This window comes from Panthera uncia, unplaced genomic scaffold, assembly GCF_023721935.1.
Source record: "Panthera uncia isolate 11264 unplaced genomic scaffold, Puncia_PCG_1.0 HiC_scaffold_202, whole genome shotgun sequence".
NCBI classification, from domain to species: Eukaryota; Metazoa; Chordata; class Mammalia; order Carnivora; family Felidae; genus Panthera; species Panthera uncia.
In genome coordinates this window covers 24636-50819 of record NW_026058712.1, presented here as the reverse complement: position 1 = coordinate 50819, position 26184 = coordinate 24636, and the positions used below count along the sequence as shown (strand labels likewise).

The 26184-nt window shown below is 34.7% G+C and overlaps 2 protein-coding genes across 2 annotated transcripts; both read right to left on the bottom strand.

Moving 5' to 3' along the window:
• On the bottom strand, window positions 1-20677 carry LOC125917568 (zinc finger protein 644-like). The gene is made up of 4 exons (XM_049623738.1): window positions 19893-20677; window positions 17865-17987; window positions 2508-2610; window positions 1-1701 (listed from the first exon to the last, which is right to left on the bottom strand). Exons 1-4 carry the CDS (start codon window positions 20548-20550, stop codon window positions 1509-1511), a joined length of 1077 nt encoding a protein of 358 aa, XP_049479695.1. The 5' UTR covers window positions 20551-20677; the 3' UTR covers window positions 1-1508.
• LOC125917567 (zinc finger protein 644) lies at window positions 20664-25564 on the bottom strand. Its single transcript, XM_049623737.1, has one exon. The coding sequence runs from the start codon at window positions 23688-23690 to the stop codon at window positions 20664-20666; it is 3027 nt and encodes a 1008-aa protein (XP_049479694.1). The 5' UTR covers window positions 23691-25564.
• Between the last annotated feature and the right edge of the window lie 620 nt (window positions 25565-26184).

The window sequence follows — 26184 nt, the reverse complement described above, 5'->3', positions numbered from 1 at the left end:
TTATAATTTTCTTTAAGTCTTTTTTTATTTAGAGATTTTTCTGGTAAGGAGATATACCATAGGAAAGCAATTCACTGGCAGTGAGGTATGTATATACTCTACCAAAATACTCCTTATTTTAACTGTTTTTAACTTTATTTACATACGAAGAAAATTATCAATGCATATCCTTGTTTCAACTATAGTATTAGCCATACTACATGAAATAAAATGAAATGGTGCTTGCATACAAAAACTGTTATTTGTAAAGGAATCTGATTGCAGGTTAAAAGAACTAATTTGTTTTTGGAAAGAGTTTAAAAGAATCACAATTTATCATGACCAAGACATCTGCACCATATTTTCCATTCCTCACAGCACATTTATTTCAGTAATTCCGTTATGTCGGTTCTTAGCATGAGCATAGTGTTACACGATTTTCGTACATATAGTCACATCCAAAACAAGTTCTAAAATTTAAATTGTAAACATTCTCATTATATGTAGAAATATTTCAATTGGTGTATTAAGTTTTGCTAACTGATCAAATTTGGAATATAAATGAGAAAGCCTATTCTAAATTGTGTAGTGAGCATTGTTCATTAATTACATTTCTACAATGTTAAATAAAGTAAGAGGCAAACCTGTCCTGTAAGCATGTCAAAATTTAAGTAAAACATTAAAAAGAAACAAATCTGTTAACAAAAGGGATGTCTTGCAATAAAGAACATTAGATTTTTTAAATCTATTATGATACAAAAATGTAAAGGGTAAATAGCATCTTTGTTGACAAAGTAGGAGGTAGCATGGATGCACCACTTTATTGTCTGAGAAATGCAACTGGAGTAAAGGATATTTCCTTACCACAAATAATTTCCAGGACTATGTACATATTTCTTTTAGAAATACTTGTTTAAACAAATCTCCCTCCACTTTTTAGTATAAAAAAAACCGTTCCATGTGATTTTAAAAAAACACTTACACATCTAGATAGAATAGTACTCTGCCCTATTTGAGTGAACAGTCTCAAACTATGAAGTACATGATATTTAATGCCCTAAGTTGAGTAAATTTAGTTTAGCGGTTCCTGGTATTATACAAAACACTAAATACATACAAACAAAATATAATATCTTATTTTTCAATGCAAGTCTTGTGGGGAATAAACAGAACTTTGATTCTGGTAACACTGCAGAAAATGTAATTTTCCAGTAAGTCTGTCTTTAAGTTATTCATGTGCAACAGTTTATTAATGACTGCTTACATGTACTGATCTTTCATCGAGTGAACACCATTAACTGACAAAACTTAGTAAACCTTAAAAACACAGCTTCCGTCCTATATAAAATATATAGACTACTTACTGTTTGAAGTACTCAGTTTGCTCTGATGTCACTGTAATTCACTTTTCCCCATATTCCTGCTTTAGTATTTATAAACGGATAATTTAACATGGCTTTAAAAAAAAAAGACAAAGAATTTCAAATGTACATCCAATTTAAATTTGCTATTTAAAAGGTTTCCTTGTTCTATGAAGCTGCTTCTGCCATTAGTAGAGAAAATGAAGTTTCTGTAATGGAGGCAGGCTTTTTAAGTAGTGACGTGACTTCCACCATGCCAGCTCCAGTCCGTGGAAGATTAGCGTTTACAATGTGTCGTTGTAAGTGCTTAATCCAGTCTTCCTGAACAGACAATGGTCCACGAAAGACTAGGCCACAAAACCTATAGAAGAAGTTGATAACAGTTCTCTTAACATGACCAATTCCCTTTATTTAAAACCAAGTCACATAAAATCCATACACATAAGAGGTAGAGTTTACCATAGCCTAGAGATGCTACCATATACGGGAGCACTTGACAACAGTTTTTAAATACATACAAAGTCAAAATGATTTAATACAATATAAAACTGCCAATTCATAGGTTTAACAGCTATATTACCTCTAGTAATATTTGTAGAGGTGGGAACATTACTATTAAATTAAATTAACTAAAAGGTCTTAATGCCTATACATCTCAATACATTTAAAACAACTATAATTCCAAAATGTACCACTGTTTTCAAAAGACCCTTCCCCAATTCAGAACTCCTTAAACTGCATGAGGATGAGTATAGAAGGAGGTGGGAATGAGTTTGTATAGCTATACTTAGTTAGAAGTATGAGTGGAGAGAAAACGCATTCCCAAGAAGCAGAAACTCAAGACAATTAAGGAAAAAAAAAAAAAATCAAACCAAATCAAATTAAACCCAACAAAGCAAATAAATACCACAACAAAAAAAAGCTACTTTCATAAATCAACAGTATCAGAGACTCTGAGATAAATATAAAAAATTTATTCATCAGTTGTTGAAATATAGTGTATTATGAGAAATACAGTGTATTTAAGCCTGTCTCCAAAAGTTCATTTAGAACTTGATTGTTGAGAATGCACCTTCTGCCACAAATTAAAAATCCCAAATAAGTCAGCTAATATGTCTCAAAGCAAGTCTGAAGAAACCGAGCAGACTTGGCAAAATAGGCATATACCTGCATCGGAGAATGTAAACCTCGTCAGCACCATGAGGTAACGTTAGCATTTTCTTCTTACTTCCAGATCTTGACCTTGATTTCTTTTGCTTACAATCTAAGGCTAAAAAAGGGAAGAGAAAGACTTAACGTTTCTTATATATTCCAAAACATAAATACATACTTCTAGAGAGGTCAAGACCATCTAAATCAAGTTAGAAAAAGTCTACATTCTTTTGTGTACCCTGAAGCATGCACTAACTTGCAGTGGGGTCTTTAATTACAGTGATATTACCTGCATACATTCTTCTTGTACTACTTTTTCAAATAATGCTTTATCATACCAAACTAGAACTGAGAAAATGTAACTAAACTTAAAATTACTGAATTGGTCAATTATTACAATAGTAATCTTTCCTCTTATGGCCATAAGTCCATTATTTTAATATCTCATTAATCTTCCTTATTTTCAGGAAAATTATAATCTTTTACTTAAGATAATGATATTAAATTTCCATTTGATTACTATTCCATTAAGTAGGTCTCACATGCTTTGAAAACCTAGTAAAAGATCATCACCAACAAATAAAAAGCTCAATGAGAAATCAATTTTAGGGCAAATACACTTTGAATTCTATTAATAGCAAATAGCTCTTAAAATTATATGCTGGCCCTATACACGAAAGGGCAAAAAAAGCTCAACTCTCAAATTTTAACTCAACCTGTATTGTATGTACAATAATACATGTTTAATTTTACTAAGAAATATAAATCCAGATTATCTCACAAAAGTTTACAAATGGACCAGAAATGTAATGCTAACTATTCTTCACATTTTTTTCAATTTACATTATCTCCTATCTATATTTTTAAAACGTGACTAAAATGGGAAAAAAGATTTTTATATTAAAGTCGATCAAAATTGTAGTGCTGTCTTAAAAATTTTTTCAATTACTTGACTTCTCCTTCAATCACTTATTCTATAAAATCTAACTTAATAAGGGAAAAAAAGGTATTTTTTATAGGGGGAATAGACAGAACATAACATTTTATTGGTCTTTGAATACAACTACACCATTCCTTTGGACAAAGGGATGACAGTATTCCAGGGTGCTGCTGGTCAATTAGCAGGAAGAGAAGGTAAGAGTTATCTCTAGGGATCCAAGGGGAAGGGAAACAAATGTAACAGAAGAGTTACACAAATGGCTTTTCTTCTGTCAACCTGCCATGTGAAATCCCCTGGAAAAATTCTAGGTAAGAAAGAATAGGAACTGGCTATCCAATGACTCTGTGAAATGAGTTGTTCAAAGTCCAGATTCCAAAAGAACAGATGCTACTATTACAAAACCAGTAAACACAGTTCCTTACAGTCAAGTAGCAATGCTAACAGAAATGTCATATAGAAAATTAAAATCCATGAGAAGCCTAGACAAATCTCATTCAAGCCACTGGTTTCTGCTTCTTGTCACCTGCCTTTTAAAAAGTAAAATCCTGCTTGGGCCCAGAGTCTTCCTTTGCTTATGCTCAGAAGAAGAATCTAGTAAGTAAAGAACTGTAGGAAATCAAGTTAAGTATTAAAGAATGGCTAATTCAAAGCTAAACAACCAAAATCTGGAAGAGAAAAATCTCATTAGTTTTCTCAGTCAAGAGCCTGGCACATAGTAGAAACTCAACAAATACTCAAAGGAAAACCCAATAATTGAACCTTTGACATTTAGACAGCATATGAATGGAAATTTGTTCTACTATGCCATACAGATAGCATCCTGTAGCACACCTCGGCATCATTTGTTTAAATGAATATGTTGCTAGCAGTCATATTCTTCATTGATCAGTCTAGCTTATATGTTGAAACTAAGTTCTTCACAACCAGCAGAAAGAGTGAGGTATCAAGTGCTTTGCAAGTAGCACCTTTTCCCCCCTAGTTGCATTGGTGAACAATCTGAATTTAAATGGACTTTAAAGCAATTCATACACTAGACAGAAGTAAAGAGTTTAGGGAACTCAAAGGGCTAAGTGTTACTAGATGTCAGCTTTTCTTTCCCTATCTATAAGGTAAACCACACACAATCCCTGTCTTTGTTATGTGCAACAGAGTAAGCATTTGGTTTATCATGAGATTATAGGTAGAATCTTACTTTGATGAGCTTGCTGGTTGTCAAAATTGCCACACTGTATTCAAATTCCTTTTAAAATGTAAATAAATTACTGTAGGATACAAACAGAATGCATTATAACAATCCTTTAAAAATTTGTTCACAGAATGCTAACGTTAAGGGTGTAAAGCAAATTGAGGGATAAGGGCAGAGGGTGATAGGCAAGTATGCAATACAATGTTTTATTATATATTTAGATGCTGTGGTTCTTTAAAAATGGAACTGGACATGTTTGCTTTGAGGTGTAGAAAGAATTTTGACTTTAATACAGGAAAAAGAATTTTTCTGACTTTTGATGTTATACGGACTCTAGAAACTGAGGTTCAGGCTATTTTATGAATGATCAGATCTAAATTTTAAATGAAAATGCCATAGTTTTTATAGTAATTAATACTTAAAGGAATTATGACTTCAGAAAGGACAACTCTCTCAGCATATGACAGAATCTCCATTACCCAGTGTTCCAAGTAAGTTCAGAGAACACATGCACTGAGCATCCCTTGGAAAACTTGTCCATAAAGTAAGTATATTAAAAAACCTAGGGCCTTTGGTAATTATACCTAAATACCTTGGTGTCTTAATATCTCCATGATCACTTTTACATAATTCTTGTTTTTAAAAAAATTTATATTTGAGAGGGAGACAGCATGAGTGGGAGAGGGGCAGAGAGAGAGGGAGACACAGAATCCAAAGCAGGCTCTGAGTTGTCAGCACAGAGCTGGACGCAAGGCTCGAACTCACAAACCATGAGATCATGACCTGAGCCAAAATCAGACGCTTAACCGAATGAGCCACCCAGGTGCCCCTCCATGATCACTTTTAAATTTCTTATCCCTTGAAATGTCACTTATTTATCTTAGATGATAAAACATGAATACATTTTACAGGAATAGTTTTTTCTAATACCAACATCCAAACTTCACACCTGCATTACAGCCCAAACATTTTAGAAAAATCTGCAAAAAAAAAAAAAAAAAAATGAGTATTTAACATATTAATATGCACACAAAAGGGACACCCATATGGTATTCTCTACATGAAAAAGATGATTTACACAAAATGTTCCACTACATGAAATAGATGATGTACAAACATATCTATTACACAAATGTTCTCATTCAACAGTTTTTATTATATCTAGAGGGAAAAGCAGTTTTATTCTGGACTGTACCAGGAGTCACTAGAACATTAGAACACAACACTAACACATTCAGTTTTAGTATAATGGGGCTTATCAATATTTGTGATAAATAGTCAAAAGTTTAACAAAGTTATTTACATTAATAATCTGCCAAATACATAAATTTACACAAAGTTTTTCTTTGTAATAGGATTTAAAATTTTTTTAATGTTTATTTATTATTGAGAAACAGAGAGAGACAGAGTATGAGCATGGGAGGGGCAGAGAGAGGGGAGACACAGAATCTGAAGCAGGCTCCAGGCTCTGAACTGTCTGCACAGAGCCTGACATGGGGCTCGAACCCACAAACCATGAGATTATAACCTGAGCCAAAGTCAGACGCTCAACCGACTGAGCCACCCAGGCGCCCCTGTAATAGGATTTTATGTGTGCACTTATTTGTTAGTGTCAAAAAATAAAAACACAAACACTTTTATCTCTTCCAAAGTATTTTAAATCTAACATTGTTTCTGTACTTGAAATGTATTTACACAAAATACTACATTGATTTTAGAAATTCTTAATTTTCTTCTCTTGAGTATAACTGCATCTTCAGAAAGGAACAAATTCAGTCATTCAAACCTTCCTAAGGTTCCTATTCAGGGTGGTAAAGAATGTTTAAGTGATTGATTTTAACCAGAAAACTGTTAAAAACACCTTTGCAGTTATCTGATTTATAAAGGATCTAATTTGCTACTGGGAGTATTTAACTTACTTGTAAAGAGAGTGAATTATACTGTAAGGCCATATACAAAGTTTTAGAATATATCTTTCAGTATATAACAGAACAGCTGTTTGATCAAATAGGAATGAAAGAGAAATACAATAGACTTATGAACCCTCAAAAAGAACACCAAACTGCTATGCTACAAAATATAACAACAACAGCAACAATAGCAACAACAGCAACAACAACAACAACAACAGTGTGTCTAAAGCACTAAACCAGATCAGTGAGAAACAAATTAATAAATAACACAAGAGATACAAATTCAAGTTTGTTTTTTTTGAGCATTATTTAGTTTTATACCCAGAAGAAAAAGAATTTACTTTAGGCTCTAACATTATTAAGTAAGTACTTTTGCCCTTTCCACCTTACTGCCCATTAAATACAATTGTTTCAATGAATTTCATGTTCTTTTTAGTTCACTACACAAATGATCTCAAAAAATGAGGATTTATTTCTTAGAAACATCCAAAGTTCAGTGTGGTAAAGGAGCACATTATAACTAAGCTAAATTAACATTCACCTCCAAAATATTTTCATTTGCAATCATCCTCCCCTGCCCGTTTATTTAAAAGTCCCATTTCATCAGTTTTGCTCCTAACTGGTTGTTGGTATCTCTGGGGTAAAGTGAAACTTAATGTAATGGCCAGGCTATACCTATCCAAAATAAGAGGTATGGTATAGCCCTAGTAGAGGGAAGAAAAATTTCTTCTCTATCTAGTTGGTCTGTATAAGATGGGTAGGCAATAGCAGCTATGAGCTCATTCAGGAAGACAGGAGGGATAAAAAAAGACATAAATAGGTTAAATCATCATTCTACCACCATTAACACACTGGTAGTGGAGGAGATAGGTAATGGCAGTGGAGAGGTGGGAGGAGAATGCATATGCCTGTCCCAAGGGATACACAAGTGTGAGCTGATAAACTCAATGTTAGTTGCCGTCATTAATCTTTCACAGTTCGTAAGTCCCAAGCACATAACAGACTGTGCAAATAACATTTTCTTTCCCTCAGTCCCAACTGAAAAAGGAACATGGCATTTTTGGGGGGGAAGAATCGGGGAAGAAACCTGTTACCTTGGATAAAGTAGGGATGGGGGATAGAGAGAGCCAAATTCTTCTTTCTTCAGTGTACACTCTTATCTTTGCATAAAGTACCTACAAAACAGCCTTCATGGGTATATGACTTGAGCAGACACAAAGCAACCCACACTCAGTTTAACGCTCTTGTCGTACACAGTCTTAAAATTCTTATTTATTTATTTTATTTTTTTTAGCGTTTTTACTTATTTTTGAGACAGAGGGAGACAAAGCATGAATGGGGGAGGGTCAGAGAGAGGGAGACACAGAACCCGAAACAGGCTCCAGGCTCTGAGCTGTCAGCACAAAGCCCGACGCGGGGCTCGAACTCACGGACCGCGAGATCATGACCTGGGCTGAAGTCGGCCGCCCAACCGACTGAGCCACCCAGGCGCCCCTTAAAATTCTTAATTTTTTAACACAAGGCGCTACATCTGCATTTTGCACGGGACCCTACAAATTGTGTGACTAGTTCTGGGTCCTGAGTATCTACCACTCTAAATGAGAAAGGCAGCCCTCAGCTCCACTTCTTAATCTCTTGGCTCATAAAAAAAAAAAAAAAAAAATCAAAAAAAAAAAAAGCTATTAAGAGAAGAATTGTTAAATCTTACTCTCTACAACCCATTAAAATGGAAAAGGACTTCCCTACTCCCAATACCAATTTTTTTGTTTTTACGTATACTGCCATCATCAAACCAATCATTATTCCCAAGATACATATAAAGCAGTTTAAGTGGTTTATTTTTATGAAAAGCAATGTTCCCCTTCTAATCAGAATTAAGCATATAGATAAGATATACAATTAGCAACCTCTGAAGTGTATTTTCACCATTATTTTCTCCTGACATTTTCCCTCCAAAATTGGATATTTTTTCAGTACTTTAAGTTACTTTCACCAATTTTTAGAGTTTCCATTCTCAATGACTAAAAACAGTAACTAACATAGAATCACAGAACAATCATAGCAAAGTTAATCAGATCCTGCATGATTTAACATTTTGCCTAGAAGAGGATGGAATGCAAAAATACTTGAAAAGCAGATTTCCTTTGCTTTAAGTATGAGGTTTATTGCTTAAAGTATTAGTCTAGAAAAGGCAGGTACCTTGAGTTTGCCCTACAAATTAAGAGTTATATTAAGGGCAGCAATAGCCAGGCATCTATGTTTGGCCCAGAGAATGAGTTCAAGCAAATGAAGATAGCCTTTATTTAAACTTGGGTCTACTTGGAAGAAAAAAAGTATATTCAACTTGTAGAAGTCTCTGCTATTTCAAAGTAGAGGGGATATTAGTAAAAGAATATTTTGAGTACTATGTCCCTAAAACATAAAGGGAAAAGCTATACCTAAGTATGATACTTTATCACAGATTTCTATAAATAAAGTGGAGGCATACAAGTTTTTCTAGCTTGTCAAAAGTTACACACTAACAATACTCTGGCTACAAGTAGCTTACTAGTCAGTTAGGAGTTAAAGATAGCAAATTTATTATTTCTCTGTGGCAACAGGTAAAGAAAAAAACATTTAAAATTCCTCCTTAACGTGGGTTGAACTTGCATGCTGTTTTACTAAAGCAAAATAGGCACTTACCAATACTGACCACTTTCCTAAGACTAAGACATACCTGAAATTGGAATAGACATTAAAATACATAACTAATCTGCTATAAATCACTTTTGTTTAGAATTATTTGAATATAATCACACTCCCTGACATCTGAAAGTCTCAGTATTTCCAAAATATCATTTCATATTTAGTAGGAGTAATTAACTGTTTCTGACTATAAAGTAAATTAGGTAAGGAATCTACCTTACTTTAATATTGCAGTTAAATTATTTTCAACATAATCATGTTCAACTTACACAGGGCGCACAATAATTATAATGGTAAATCTAAAGGTCACAAACACACAAACCCCAACAGATCTCTGATTCAGTTTTCTTATAATTTTCACATGTTTACACATTCCAGCCAAAATCCAAACTAAAATCAAACATGGTGCTGACCAGGTATCCTCTACTTTGAGTTAACTTCCAGCTAAGGCCACAATTAAACAGACGCTCTAAACACTGCAGAGCAAGAATTAACCTTATCCCTTACATCCCAGACACAACAAAGAAATAGTGAGCCCTATTTTTCCAGTTCTTAGACACATGAGGGACCAGCAGAGTCTCCACAAGTCATCCTCTCACCTCAACCTCCAAAAGAGAGAGTCTGTGTATTGTTTTACTATTTCTATAAAGCTACTTAATGCTGATTACCTACATTCAGCTCTGCCTAGAACATGCCCTGTTACTCTAAGGTCTAACTATATCTTAACCCAGATTATAAACAGCATTAAAAAATTCATGTTAGAATGGAAATCATAACGAACACAAAAGATTATAACAAAGGATATAAAGATATTAGACATGTTAAAAAATCCCAAAACATAACAGTCCAGGTTAGTTCAATTGTTAAAAAGATCCAAACAAGATATAAAAAGCAAAACTCAGAAAAGTAGTAACAGCACCAATAGGAATGGTAGGGGACTCGTTAGGATTTTTATGAAAAACAAGTGGCTGGTCAAAAAAGAGTATCAATCAAAGAGAATCCCTAAAATTTATAACTAATGACATCAAGAGAGGGCATCATAAAATGTAAACATTTTGTGCCACAAGGGTACAACATTTTTCGGGGTTCCATTTTCCTAACCACAAACTTAACTGATTCAGTACGTGTGGTTATTTGCTTTATTACAGTGGATAGCTGGATGATTAGGTGTTGCTGGATAAGTAATGAAGCCTAACCTTTTAGGAAACCCCACCGCAGCAGATTCATTAACTGTTTTAGTACAACCATCCTCCTAGTAACAAGATTTAAAACCTAAGCCATTTCTGTCTCTGTCCTCTTCTTCTACTTCTAATTAATCTGCCAAGTTCTGCTTACTTTACTTCCATAGTATTATCTGTGCATCTATTATCTTTCCTTTACATTCCTATTGTCATTGTCCTGGTTCAAGACTCCTAAAATGACCTCACTTATAATTTCTCCACCTCCCCACCAAATCCTTTAACGTTTCTCAAATTCTTAAAAAAAAAAAAAAAAAAAAAGAACAAAAACAAAAACAAAAAAATCCTCCCTTGTTCCTCACTACAAAGCTAATTCCATCACCATAAGATTGGCATTCCATGTCCTTTACCTGTTCACCTCTACTCCTGTTATCTCCTACTTCCTAAGTATTTGCAATAAACTTCCACACTGTCCCAAGCTGCTCCCTCCTATAGGTATGCTCCTTCCCTACCCCTAACCCCATTTCCATTTCAATTAGCTATCCTCAGGGTCCAAATCAAATGTGACTTCCTAAAACCTTGCTGAGTCTTGGTCTAGCCAAAAGTACCAATGGCACTTACGATTTGCCTTGTATTAAAGTTATATATTATGTGGTTCTACTCTAAGATGCAATTTATCTCTGCAGTACTAATCACAATGCATAAACCAGAGCATGAGCTAAAAGAACTGCTTGTTGAATTACTGAATCAATCAATTTTTCGTATTGTGGGCAAATGGCCAATCAATTTTTCGTATTGTGGGCAAATAGCCCATTTCTTGCTGGCATAATAAAACACTTAGTATCCATAAGGATGACACTTATGTACTCAAATGGTTAAATTATACTCAGTCTACAGTTTCACAAGGCAGAAATAAGAACAACATTTTAGAAACATAACCATCAAAATGGTTAGGGTAAAATCAAGTTTGATACTAGTCTTCAATTACCTGGAAAATTTACTCAACTTGAACAATTTATTACTGTGCTAATCCCAAATAATGATACATTACTGTGCACATAAATATGTACAGATATAGACTTTTAATGAAGGATGGTACTACAGAGATAAGTTATAACCAAGAAAACACAGAAACCCATCTGTCCGACCACATTATTCCCTTATTTAAAAAAATTCTTCAATGATTTCCTAAATTTTTTAGCAAGCATCCAAAAGTATCAACCTTACCTTTCTGACATTACCATCTTCCCAAACACCCGCAACTGAATCTTTCAGTACCTCTTGAACTCGAAATTTCATCCCTTCGTGCCTAAACTACATTCTTTTCTCTACTGAGAACGTTCCACTTTGTCTCTTCTTCCTAAAACTACCCATCCTTCAAGTTCAGGGTCTAGCTGAAACCTTATAAAGTTTTTCCACCATAATAGTATCTTTGTACCTATCCCACAGGATCCTAAGTACGTTTATGGAGCTGAAGCGCAGTCTTTACAGCCTCTAGCACGGTCCTGGTATGATAAAAGAACTAAAAATTTTGTTGAATGAATGAAAATTTTCTTTGACTACTAGGTTTTACTTTCTTTCACTTCAAACATAATGACAAGAAACATATGTGCATGAACTATTCTCATTTTTTCCTTTTTCCTTCTTTTTGAGGCTCTATTTAGTAACGAGACACATTATAATGACAGCAGGAAAAAAGGACCCAACTTAATTCCCAGCTCCCCTCAAAAGACGGTCTAGACTAAAATAAACACCTTTATCTCCTACAGCACTTAATACTTTATTTCCATTTACTTGTATACTATCTTGCATAGGTCTCTAACTTTGATAGTTTTGTATGTGTTGCAATAATGCTTTCCTAAGTTCTTTGATGACAGGGACATGTTTCATGCTTCCCAGGTATCTTCCAGATAGCCTACTCTGGAGTAATTATCAAGGTATTTGCTTTAACTAGAAGCTAGTTTGCTCCTTTGAAGTTTAATCATAATAAGAAGATAAAAATGTTCTCTTTGTACTCTTTCAGGCTGAATGAATCACTATAAAAGCGTGCAATTTCCTCAAGATGCAACATTACAAAAATGTTTTAAAAGACACTGCAGAGACACTCATGAAAAGACAAGTAATTTAATGCATCTTAAGAAGCTTTCACAATACTATTTTTTTCTTTCCACCGCAGGAGAAAAGTGTTCCTATAGCACATTCCACAATGTAAGAATTACTTTTCTGGTGGCTTATACACCCGCTCAGCACCTGGCACTGTGTTACACATTCATTAGCACTTGTTGTTGCAGGCCTCTGTGGCCAATTAGATCATTAAAGCTGAAAACAGGCAAAAGATCCTATTAAGTAACATGCAATCTACTACTCTATTTAAAAGTGGGTGGTATGAAAAATAAAACACTGACTTTACTAAAAAAAGAATGTAGACATACTGCACTGGTAGTATTGACTGAAAGACTCTGGTCCCAAGTTTTTAAGTTATCTTTTTCTCACTGGAAAAGTTATGCATTAATTATGATGGTGGTGAGTCTGTTGGTGTAGAATAGTAATAATCCTGCTTTACTTCTAAAATGCTGTCACGGAAGTGTTCTGAAGATAATGAAATGAAACCCCTTCCCCAAATATATTTGCATATAAAAATGTTTTTCTTGCATTACTTTTTTTTTTTATTTTTTATTTATTTATTTTTTTTTAAATTTTTTTTTTAACGTTTTTATTTATTTTTGAGACAAAGAGAGACACAGCATGAACGGGGGAGGGGCAGAGAGAGAGGGAAACACAGAATCGGAAGCAGGCTCCAGGCTATGAGCTGTCAGCACAGAGCCCGATGCGGGGCTCGAACTCACGGACCGTGAGATCGTGACCTGAGCCGAAGTCGGACGCTTAACCGACTGAGCCACCCAGGCGCCCCTGCATTACTTTTTTAAATAACTAGGAATCTCTAATTTACTTTAAATAGTACAGGTCAGCATTTTATTTAAAAAATATGATCTACCGATAAACACCTGAATACAATGAGTAAAATAATTTTACATGCTGCCACAGAAGTAGTATTATGATTTCTAACATGTTACTATTGTTGATTCTGGTCAATACCAGTCCCTAAGCAAAAGAGTCACTTGAGGGCAGTGTTTCCAATCTGTGGGTAGTAACTTCTTGGTAAGTAGTAAATCAATTTACTGGGTCATGACCAGCATTATTTTTAATGAAAAAGAATAAAATAGAAATTATTAGAGTACATCACAATCACTTCAGGTGAGTAATGAGTGACCAAGTGAGTATGTGTATTAATGTGCATTTGTATTACAGGGTCAAGATGTAAAATGGAATTCCAATAAAAATGCTGAACACCACTGTTATTCTCTCTGCTTTTTAAGAGATAACATGGCTCTGCATCACTGTGCACCATTGTGCAAACATGCTTTCCTCTTAACTGATACATTTCCTTTCACAACAACCTACTCGGACTTTAATTGTTTCCCCTTTCTTCACCTGTTGGAATTCACTTGCTTTGACCTCAAAATATTTTTCTTTTTTGGTTCCTAACTGCAGATTAAGTTGATAGAATATATTCTGCCTTAAATAATTTTAAATATTTTAGAAATTTTAATAACCAAGGTACCATGTAACTTATCGTCCAATCCAGGACACCTCTGAAAGAGGCACTTTTCTATTACTCGGCGCTACAAAAGGGCTAACCCAGTCAGTACAGTTGCTCTATTAATAACTTAGTGATACTGTGTTTTTAATACTGCCAGTATAAAAAGGGCATCACTTAATTTAAATATTAAACACAAAAAAGTCAATAGTAAAATTAGAAGTCCAAAAGCATTTAATACGAACTACACGAAATTTCTGATTTTTAATGAAAATTATGCAATGTTCTTATTATTAGACTATATAAAGAATTACCCAGGAAAAAGTCTGTATGACCACGTAAAAAGTTAACCTAAAGAGAATAAAGCTTGAAAAAGAAGTCTACCAATAGCGCAGTCTATGTTAACTGTAATAAATTCTTAATAGGTATGCCTTAAAAAATAATAAGTATGCCTTGAATTTACAATACAGAATATAAAGTAAACCCTTTGGCACTAGCCTCTTTAGACAAAAATTCATTTTAAAAAAGGTAAAAAAAAAAGTTTCATAAATGAGCATCTACCATGGAAGGCACATGGAAATTATTAAACAATTACTGGAACCTGCCCAATGGATGACAAACTGGGTCAGTTCTGGGCAAAATTTTAATCTGTGAAGTTTATTCTTTTTTGTCAACTGAACTCTGCCCCAGGTATGGCTACCCTTCTATGTCTTTAATTCCAAGCTTTCCTACTTTATTATTCATCATTTCCTTTTACTAAAGTTAGGAAGCATGTTGTATTTTAATTTATGTTTGTGACCAAATACGTTAGTTTTGGTGTTACACAGTTCTGGCATATTAAGCATTTTCTAACTCTTAGGGCTTAGATTTCTTACATTTCCTGATTCCCAGTTCTGTCTGCTTCATTTTTATTTTGTCATCTCCCTTTTCTCAGCTTTCTGCTAGAGGAAGTGTCCACAGATGATAACCTTTAGGGGATATACCTAAATACAGAAATATATAGAAAACTTTTTATCTGTGGATGAAATAAGTGCATGTTTCTGGGATGGGGTCCACAGCTTTCATAAGACAGCTATTTGGGGAAGTAGAGAAGCATTCTTTTGGGTCTATTCAGGCTAGCTAGAATATTTCTCTCCCTCCAAAGACCACTAGTTCCCACAGAAGAGGCCAGGAGCCGGTGTCTTCTAAGGAAGCTTTGGGGTTTATTTGGGGTTTATCATAACCAAGCCGGCCTTTAGCATACTGTAGGGATACCTAAGCTTTTTCTTCAAGAGTAGGTCACATAAATAAAATCCACATGAATGAAGACTACTTGAATTAAGAACATGGGTCCCAGACATTCTTATGGAGGCTTTAGTCCTACCTATTTTCCTTTTACATTGCTTCAGTCTTGTGATATACTTAGATTAAGGTAAAGATTTTTTCAAATGTTTCTGTACTTTTTCCATCAAAACAACATTTACTTATTTTTGAGAAATAATGCTTGTTACTCGTATGAACTGATGAATCTCTTACAATAACCTGGTGGAACCCTCCGGAAACTACAGGTTGGGACCACTGACTTACACCACTGCAACTGATACAGAGGAAGAAAACAGGCATGTGGACTTTATAAATATAATACAGAATGTTTCATTTGGAAAACAAAAAATAAGAAAGCTTATTAAAAAAAACTTTGTAGTTGGCATGAGCAAGCAGCAAAGACATCTTCTGTGTAGCTCTACTGGTCAAGAAGCTTTCAAAAACGAGGGGGGATGTTTCAGAATTTCTAAGAAAAGGTGCATGAGTTTTTTATTTTTGTTAAAAGTGGTTATGTGCTGTGGAAAATACCACCCTAAGACTTTCTTCAGCTTTTAATTTCCCTTCTCTTTGCCTTAGGACTGCCAAACACACACCTTTTATTTTCTAACTCTTCTGACATTTTGGTTAGTATTTAATGATATTTAAAAAGTAATGTTCTCTTTTTTTCTTGATGACCAAAGAAATCTATCCCCATTCATCCTATATTAACTTTTTCTTTAATAATGAAATTGTTTAGACAATAAAGTGTTCATTAGAATGCACCCCTGGTCAGTGGAGGGCTACAATCAGTTATTTATAAAGAATTAATACTATGTTTTAAAAGATTTTCAGACGGAATAAAAGCATTTTTTAATGGCCTACAAAACCTGTACTGGAGAGATGCGCCTCACTGAATATTTGCAATTATCTGTCTGAATTGTCAGACTGAAATATTTTTTAAAGTCCTCGAAAATCTAATCCAGGCCTGTTTCTTGGGTCCTTGCTCTTTGTAAGACTCATTTATTCAGTCTTCACCAGAATGCTCCCCACTTTAAACCTAACCTCTTTTAGGATTTTCAACTGCTTTTGTTCTGTATGTGGCAGACCATCGTGATTAAAAACAAAAGTCTAGGATAAGAAATCCTTGATTTTTCCACTCTGCTATTAATAACTACATAAATCTGGGTAACTTAACCTTAAGTCTTGACTTGTCTAAGACCTAGTGTTCTGTAAAACTGAGAGAATTATTGCACCTACAACTCATATGGCGGTGTGAAGGTTAAATGTTACGCAATTCGGCTGCACAGCACAGAGCCTGACACATAGTAAGTGTACAGTGAAAGTCAGTAACTGTGGTAGCAATAACTGTGAAGTTCTGTTTCTACAGTCTTTTATTTTCACTGCCTCCCTGCCTCTAATGTCTGCAATCCCCTTTCAAGCCTGATGAAGGTAGGAGTAATATTATAAAACCTAAAACCTCACAGTAGGAGGTTACTAATCCAGTAAAGTAAAACTCACTCTATTCTTTTAATGCAGTCAACAGTCATCCCTGGTCATTTGTATATCAAGTCAAAGGATAAAGCAAAGAAGCAGAAGAAAGACATTAGTATGAATACAAGTGTTTCTTTGGTAGCAAGAACATATTGGATGTAAGCCAAGGGAAGACATGAGGAAGAACAAAAAAGTTGGGAAAACAGCAACTAGAAGGAAGCAGAAGGCAGTGATCTAAAAGAGCAAGAGAAATAAAAAGACTGGAAGGAGAGTTTTAGGCAAAAGGATTTATGTAGATATATTTAGAAAAGAGTGTATTTTAAGACATGAGAGAAATGGGATTTGCTAAAGCAGGGTAGCTTGAAAGGCTACAAATGAAAAGAGCAAGGCTTTTTGTAGGGTAAGAAGCAGTATTACATATGAGTAAGCTAATACAATTTTTCACAGGCTGGCAATATGAAGAGTATCTGCAAGGCTGGGCTAACCAACCAAAAATAACACAGAAATGTGCATGTTGAGATTTATGTGTTGGCTGTATTTATTAATCCTAAACGTAGTTTAGGAGTATTAAAAGAAAAATCTATTCAGTTGTCAACATGGGCCATTTTTAAGGCTTATCCCTTTAAAGATGTCATCTACAGACTAATGAAAACTCCTTAGTTTTGCTTAGTTTTAAGGTACATATTTGAAATTTCACAATAATTTTCTTTCCTAATAAAGCATTTCGTTAGGCTAGAACTACAATCCTTTTTACTAAAGAGAGGTTGCCTTACTGGAATCTACTCACAAAAATAAATTTAAAAATCAAAAAATAGTGTAATTTAAAAATCAATGGGAATTAGGCAGACTCAAAAGTCCCACACTTCTATTGGGTTATTTATTTATTTTTCCCAAATCAAGTCAATAGAAGCCAAATGAAAAAGAAGAACTTGCTTAAAATGATATCTAACAGTTTACAAGTTGCTGAAATTTAATGTATATTCAGACTCAACTGTGCTTACCAAAGAAAGCTATAAATATCATCTGAATTAGCACCAGTCTGGTGGGAAAAAAAATGTACTGAATCAAGCAGACTTGCTGTGTTATCTGTTCAAACATACCTGTACCAGTCAAAAGTCCAGCACTCTTCTTTCGTGCATAAGCGCGTAAGTGGTTGGACAGGCTAACAGCACTTGTAAACGTCGTATTGCAATGCACACATGTTCTAAGCTTCACAGGCATACCTATCATTCAAAAGAAAACTATAATCCAGTTCTCACTTCAAAAAGTGAAATTTTCTTAGCTAAAAGCGTGAAGAAAAGTACCACAATAAAGATGGTTTAAAAAACGTTCATTGAATTAGCTTAACTTAAAATAAGGAGCGGGGGTGGGGGGGGTTAAGTTAAATGTTATTAGTTTGTAGTTAGTATTTAGAGCCAACCCATGCTCTTTGGAAAGGTGGAAGAGGAGTGCCTTGAACCTCTAAGCTCCTCTGGATTTAACACCTATTATCACTTTCTTGCAGATTTCTGTGTTACGCAGATCATTTCCTAAACCTAAAATACAATCCTGTGATTTGAAGAGCACTGTTCAGTTGAGAAGTTTCAAAGCTTGCAACTTACCAATACAAAGAATTAAAAAGTCTAGTTGACAAAGTGGTAATTAAAGTGTTTTACCCACAAAACCGTAAAAGGCTCAATACTAAATTAGGCTTTCTGATGAAGGCTGGGAGAAAAGGTGGTAAAACACACCACTGAGCAGCTGTTAGACACAACATTTTATTCAGGGCATTTTATGTTCATTACTCTGAATGCGCAATCAATAATGAAAGTTAATGATTTGAAGTTTTTTGCTAAAATCTTTGTGCTAAATAAATGATCAACAAGCTAACATCTTAATCATCACAGGAAAGAAAACATGTTGAAAACAATAAGAAACTCCTAACTTCTAAGACAATTCTCACTCCCCCAACTCGTTTCAGTTGGTTTCTTCAACACGAGCTATGATAGCCACAAATACGGTTTCCATCTCTCCAGTGTACTACACCTCAGTCAACACAGCTGACACACCTTTCTTACATTTTCTTCTTCTGAAAAATGTTCAAAATTTGACTTTGAAAGACTCTCTTCGTACAAAAGAACCGTATTAACCAGAAATTCATACAGGACCATTTTTCAGACCACTTACAACACAAGGTAATCTTTCCTTAAATCAAAACTGCAAACAAATATCTGGGCTGTCCCAAGTAAACAAATCAACATTATAGTAATTGTATTCATTATTAACCCACTGACCAGTTACTTTTACCTCAGACACGTTCAACTCAGGGCTAGACCACAAAGTTAATCAATCATCGACATTCTTAACCTCCAAAAGAAACCGACAAAGACACTTAAAATTTTTCTAATCTAAAAGTATAAACCAGACTTAGCAATAACAAATATAGTTAGGCTATTTCATCTGCTACATCATTTGCCAATACAAACTGTTCTTTTGAAAAGGAAAAACTATTGGTGCACAAGCACTAACCTCAACATCTGTTCTGTTCCATTAGACCACCGCTGCAAAGCCCCAAACAAATATTTTATACTCACAACAGTTCTCCAAAACCGAACTATCCCACAATACAACGAGGAACTGGAGAAGGAGAAGTTTCTTTGGGTTAATCACAACACACAACAGACACCAATCCATTCAGTTTAAAGAGCCTATTTTTGTTTGTTTGTTTGACCTAAGCAGAAGGAAAACCAATAGCTAAATCTTGAGACCATTATCATCTTGGAGCACTGGCAAATAGAGAACAGGTATGCCATTCCAGTAATGCTATGCTTCTGAACAACGTCAACCTCCCATCCATAGGACCATTCCCCAGCCATAGCAGATTTTATTTTTACAGATCAGCTTTTTGGTTTTTTTTTTGTTTTTTGTTCTCACCTTACATTCTGACCAAGAAATGAGGCACAGAGATTCAGTGCTGATGAGCATCAACTGATGATTTATATAGAAATGACAGTATAACCAATCTCTGCTCTGCAAAAAAAGCAGCTTAAGTAAAAACATTCTAAGAAGTATTTCCTACAAATATTCCATAAAAGTAAGCATAATTAAACTGTTTAAATTATACACAATAGTCATAAACATCCTCTTACCTGAGTGCATAGTCAAGTCCATTCTTTGTGGCTGATACATCAACGGGCTGTCTTCACTTAATGGAAGAACACACTTCTGAACAAATCTCTTTCTTGCAGTTTGATTATGAATTTTTTGAGGAGAAATAGCAGAATTCCTTTCTTCTCCCATCCTTTTATTTTTAAGCAGTTCTATCAGTGTAAGAGACTGATTCTTTTTTCCACTGGGCAGTTCTGGTTTTGTTTCATCATATTCATTTAAGAAACTCAGCCCTTCCTCTTCTGACGCAGACACTGATAAAGCTTCAGTCTTTAGGCCATTACGGTATGCTTCAAGAGGTATAACATTTTGAGATAGAAAGTCATCACTTGATGCAAGTTTTTGAGCTACAAATGGTCTGGGAATAATACGACGACTGTTCAATGCTTTTAAGATTTTTTCATATTTTTCTTCATTTTGCATCATTTCATTCAAAACACAGATTGGAGATTTATGAGCATCCCATTTGGTCTTTCCAAGTCTTTTCAGATGGCCTCTAACATGATTCGATAATCCAATTTTAGTATCAAACCAACCACCACAGAGCTGACAAGTGTGTTCAGAAGTGGTTTCAGACTTCTCTATAGCTAAAAAAAAATTTTTTAAGAGTAACATCAGAATTTTTTGTAAAGTGATCATCTTAAAGCCAATTAACTCTGAAAAATAAAATTATTTTTTCTTTATTCTAATAAAGACCAAATTTGAACAAAACCTTCAAATTCTTTCAATCTGAATAGACATAGTAACCCAAATTATCCACGTGGAAACTTACCTTTTCTAACTCGCTTAACAGGTGTCCCTGTGCCAGTTCTTTTGAAATGTTGCATTTTGTCGCTTGTGGCTATTTGTTCCGGTGATACAACATGACGGGCTTCATAGCTTAATCCAGCTCTGTGAAGATGTCCTCGAACATGATTTGATAACCCAACACCTGTTTCAAATGTTGCTGGGCAGTAAGGACATGATTTCTTCTCAAGAGACAGATCAGTCCAGTGAAAAACAGAACTATGCTTTGACAATGAAGTTTCTGCGTTTTCTAAATGCTGAGGATCATGTATCTCATGCAAAAAGTTATTAGTTCCAGCATCTTCATAGTATTCAAAATAAAAGCCATCATTTTGGTCATAACTAAGGGTAGCATTTTCTCCAGGCTCTTGACCTTCTACCTTGCTTTTAAAAAGCGGGAATAAGTTTACATGTTCTTGATTAATATCATTATAGGTTTCATCTTCTATGGCCTGTGTAGTGTAGTCACCTAGCTCAACATTATCCCAGGAACTTTCATCTTCTGTTTCATAGCTATCTTTCTTTTCAGCAGAATTAAGTTTTTGCAAAACAACAACAGTCATTTTATGCAAGAAATCTGGATAGCTATCCAAGTCTTCTCCTCCAACAGAACTTTCCTTCTTGGATTCCTTAACTACTCTCTTTACAGCTACACGCCTGTGTTCTCTGAAGCTTTCTGGCCTTTTCGTGTCAGAGTTTTGAGGGTCTGAAATAAAACTATTGTTGTGAGAATTACTTGATGATGAGAACAGATGTAAAGAGTTTAGTGAACTGGCTTCTTCTTTTTTGAAATGTAGAGGATATGATTCACCTGATTTTTTGATCATTCTGTAGTTTTCATATTTGTGTCTATATAAATAGTTGCTATTCGCCTTGGCATTAGATTTTTCTTTTGCTGCTTGATGGAAATACTTAGGTTTTTGGTCAGTGCTGCTTTTAATCATAACAGTCTTGTGAGAATTGTTTTGATTGCACACATTTACACCTGACTGGGCAATGCTTTTCCGAGCTTTTTGTACTCTGTGTGGACGCTTATGGAATTTGGAAAAATTACTTGATTGTGAGGATGATCCAAATGTTCGCTTTACATCTTGTTTTAAAGCAGAGTTCTTTGGAAATGTGGTTGACTGTTGTTTAATTAATGGTTTAGTGCTATCAATATCTATAGGTTCTTCAAGAATGTCACTTTTTCTTTTATCAAGTCCAAGTGGACTACCATATGAATCAACACATGATGATGAATGCAAGTACTCCATGTGTTTTTTTAAAATACTTCTGGCTGAAGTCGTAAAAGGACACATCTTACATATGTAGGTAGCTGATTTTTTGGATGATCCTATAACAGAGTCTTTCATGAAAGTCTTTTTTTGCGTTTTTCTCTGGGCTATATCAGAACTGACAATAGGGCATTTTACCACCGCTCCATGGGCAATGCCTCGATGGCATTCTAATTCATTTTCTGTCACTGCCATGAAGTTACACTCTTCACAGCAGTAGTACCTTTTATCTTTTTCATGGGTTTTAGCATGCTGCACAAATGTTTTAGGGCAATTGGTACCAAACACACACTGAGGGCACTGTAATCGTGCACTTCTTCCTTCATCCTGAAGTTCTTTCAATTCGCGAATTTCCTCCATCAGCTTCTGTCTTCTTTCTTGGTGAATAATCATATGCTTTAGAAGTGAGTTACGATCTCGAAATGTCCGTCCACATTCTCTACAAGCATATGGCCTTGGGACGTTAAGATGACGAAAGTGGCTATTCCCATCTAAATGATACATCATATGCCTGTGGAGGTGCTTCTTCTCCCTAAAATTCACATTGCACTTTGTACAGGGGTAAAATGATGGCTCTTCGGTGCTGAAAGTAGCAGGTGACTCGGAATCACTTTCTTCACATTTCTTTTTTAAGGTATTAGAAAGAAAAGTGCTAGTATGAACGGGTGAACTGTCTTCGCCACACTTATCTGGGTTATAAATTAGATGCTGAAAAGCATCCACAGATTCCAAGTCTTCATCAGTTGATTCAGGCTTCACTTTTGATAATGCATATTTCTGTGAGTCTATTGCTTGTAGTTCTTCATTCTGTTCTAGAAAGTCTACGTCTAGCATTTTTGACTTATTGGGTACACAATTTGAATCACTAAAGCAATCTTCAGTGTAACGAGTTATCTTGCTTACATCCATTTTCCGCTTTCTCTTTTTTTCTAGACCTACTTTGGAGTGAACTGGAGCTTTATCCGCTGTGTCTTCATTAGTCATAAGAAACTGAATGAACTCTTTTTGGGGATCCCAGTTTGTCTCATTTTCTGACCTAAATTCATCTGTACCTGAGGAGATTCCTGTTAATGTATCGACACAATCATCTTTTACCAATAAATCATCACTATCCTCACCCACCTCTACTTGGTTTATTAAAGTGCTATCTGACTTTATACTACTCCCTACTGAATTCTGAATGTCACAACCAACGGAAGCAGAGGTAGGTAGTTTTTTAATGGAATGGGTTGGATTCTTAGCATGTGCTACATCTGATAACAAAAATAAAACTTGGTGTTGATTTGCTTTCTGTGGTGTAGATAGCTGAAGATCAGGTGCCACCTTCAAAGCTGAACAAGATTCTGTTGTTGGCTGATCCACAGGTTGTCCAGTGGTTAATGAAACACTGCCTTTATTCATACTGGAAGTCTTAGCTAAGGAGGAGTGTGAAACTGGTCCATTAACAGCAGCTCCTTTAGGCAAGATAAAGTTTTCACTAGAAACAGTAGGAGCACCAGCATGTATAAATAGAGTAGACTGGCCTCCACTTAAGGCTTTTTCAGATTTGTCCTTTGACAGTTCTTCAGGCAGAGTGAGTGTATTATTTTTCTGAAATGATGTCTGACAATCTTTTGGTTTATGAACTCCACTCTCTTTGTCTGAGATAAAACTGTTGTTATCTAGGAGTTCTTCTTTAGCACCAGTAATATCGGTGTTTATCTTCAAATCATCCATATTGTTGGCAAGCCCATTTAACACATTTAGTCTAGAAAATGGAAGAAAAAAAATTTAGATTTGCATGAAAAAAAATTCTAGTAGAATGTATGGAGAGTTCAAAGTACACATTTTTATTAGCATAATTCCATTCTTTTTATGTGGAGGTCCTAATAATTTTCCAAGAATGAAGAAAAACTTTAAAAAAGGTTAGGTTATTTTTTTTCTTTGTGCTAAGCAACAACAACCAATATTGAATATATACAAAACATCTAGAGAACAGCAATATTAGAAATGGGCACATTATACTGGAACTACCTGTCTCCCTGGAAGAATGTAAACTCTTTGAGGGCAGGGACTATACCTAGTCACCTTCATATCTTTAGAACCTAGCACAGTGCTTGGCAAAGGTGCTCAGGCAGTATTTGGTGAATAAAGGACTAACATGTTGAGTGAATAAAAACATAGCTGTAAAATCAAAGCAAAAGTGTGTAAGAGGAGACAATTTTCTTCCCATGAAACTTAGATACCCCATTCAACTAATGCAAATTCCATCATGGTTCTGACTTCTTGACTCAGCAATTATAGCAAGGCCTTCAAAATATCCAATAATCGTCAAGTACAATTTAAAGAATCTGAAATTTGGCAACCCTAGGTATGAACTATCTGAAGTACTGGCATAAAATTCCATTATTTCTTTTCCTTTTGCACATGGTAGTAAGTACAGTTTATTCATTCTCCAAATATTTATTGAGCCCTTACCATGTGCCAGGAACTGCTCTATTATTCGGAAAACCGCAAACAAGACATGCTAGGTTTCTGCTCTCTTCTTCTCCTTCATAGTACTTAAATTTGTACTTGTATATTACTTGAATAACAAGTAATAATACTATTTTAAGACAGCATGAATTTAATCTGATATTTAGAAATTAAAACATTTTCAATACAGTTCATTATTTCTAATCTCTTATGGTACCAACTACATGTGCTGTAAAACATTAAGTCTAGTTAAAGAATAAAAGAATTATTTCTAATTACTTTCGTATTTCACAACTGAGAACAAGTGCTTATAACGAGCTTATTCTTTCCACAAGATGTGTTCTTTAATACAACAAATATTATAAATAATACTGCAAATATCTTTTCTTTGGCATTATTATGTATACCAACAATTTTTCTGCCCCTCATAGGTCTCAGAATTCTGTTCTGAGATTGGCAGACATCCACAGCAATAAAAATAGACTTCCAATAAGATCATATTCAATGCTATCACCCCAAAATGGTGCTAATGCAGCACCCAGCAGGAGTCTCTACATCACATACACAGAAGTTAAAAATGGGCAGCACATAAACATGTGTTAAGGAAGAGTGTGTAAATGTCAATGAAAAGAAAAGCAAATCTTGATGCTATACTATTACCCATTCCTGACATTTCTCATTAAACTACATAAAAAGGTAAAATGTCCAAATAGGAACGGTCTCATAAATCTGAAATGGACAACAGAATTTTTAAAAAAGTAGCCTGAAAGACACTTAGTGTTCCTACTTATTATAATCACAGGGGTAGACAAATATATGCTCAGTCAATCTGAAAGCCTGTATTAGCTTTTCTCAACAGGAAGCAATGTTGCTAACGAAGTGGTAAATTCAGTGTTAATGAGTGGCTTCACTGTTACCACCTCAGAGGTACAACCTTCTATGTTCCATGTTCCACCCATCTGTTCTGGTGTTAGAGGTTCAGAGATGGAACAGACGCTTCCCATTTAAAGCAACTTCATTGGTACCCCCTGAACAGCAGGGTGACAAACTATGAGAATATCATGTCTGCTTGGAGACTGCATTCTCATTACCAGAATGGCCTTAATATGAGCCTTCCATAAGTTCACATTCTAAAGATACCAAACTGTTTTGCCACAAAAACACAGGAAGAATATATGTATGTGTTATATCCTCTATCTCTAAACAACATCTAGCAGAAGGAAAAAAACAAAAGATCAGATTAGATATTGTTAAAATATAAAATGAAGTCTTTAACAAAGTTTTCCTTCACACCTAAAGAAATATGCCTAACTTGTCCCCAAATTAATGATCTCTCTACTCAAAAACAGAGGTTGTTCATTTTTCAGAAAATTTCTTTTTAGCACATTGATATTAAAAAATCTACTCCATCAGTTTAAAAATACGCTATAAGAAACTGTTTCAGTAAGCTAGTATTTTAGCAATAATAAAAAAAATTTCCTGGTTTAATTTTAGAATGTATCTTAACCAAAACATGTTCCAAGTACATTTTTTCTTAACAGTATTCTAAAATCATAGCTGTTGCATTGAGATATAATGCAGAACACTGAATCATCAAAATCTGTTACAGTGAATAATGGATCTAGAATTTTGACACCAAAATTTATTTCCCTACATTCACGGATGGTTATGTGGCATCTAGGCAAGAAAGCATTTGACCAATAACCTAATTTCACACTGTTTCAAAGTTCTTCCAACTATCTTTATATAGTCAAAT

Excerpts from the sequence above, each read along its gene's own strand:
- LOC125917567 (XM_049623737.1), bottom strand. The coding sequence starts at position 23,690 with ATGGATGATTTGAAGATAAACACCGATATTACTGGTGCTAAAGAAGAA.
- LOC125917568 (XM_049623738.1), bottom strand. The coding sequence starts at position 20,550 with ATGATCACTTTACAAAAAATTCTGATGTTACTCTTAAAAAATTTTTTT. Across the intron at positions 17,988-19,892 it reads GGACTTGACTATGCACTCAG|GTATGCCTGTGAAGCTTAGA; the intron begins GTAAGAGGATGT and ends TTTGAATGATAG. Across the intron at positions 1,702-2,507 it reads GTTTACATTCTCCGATGCAG|GTTTTGTGGCCTAGTCTTTC; the intron begins GTATATGCCTAT and ends CTTCTTCTATAG.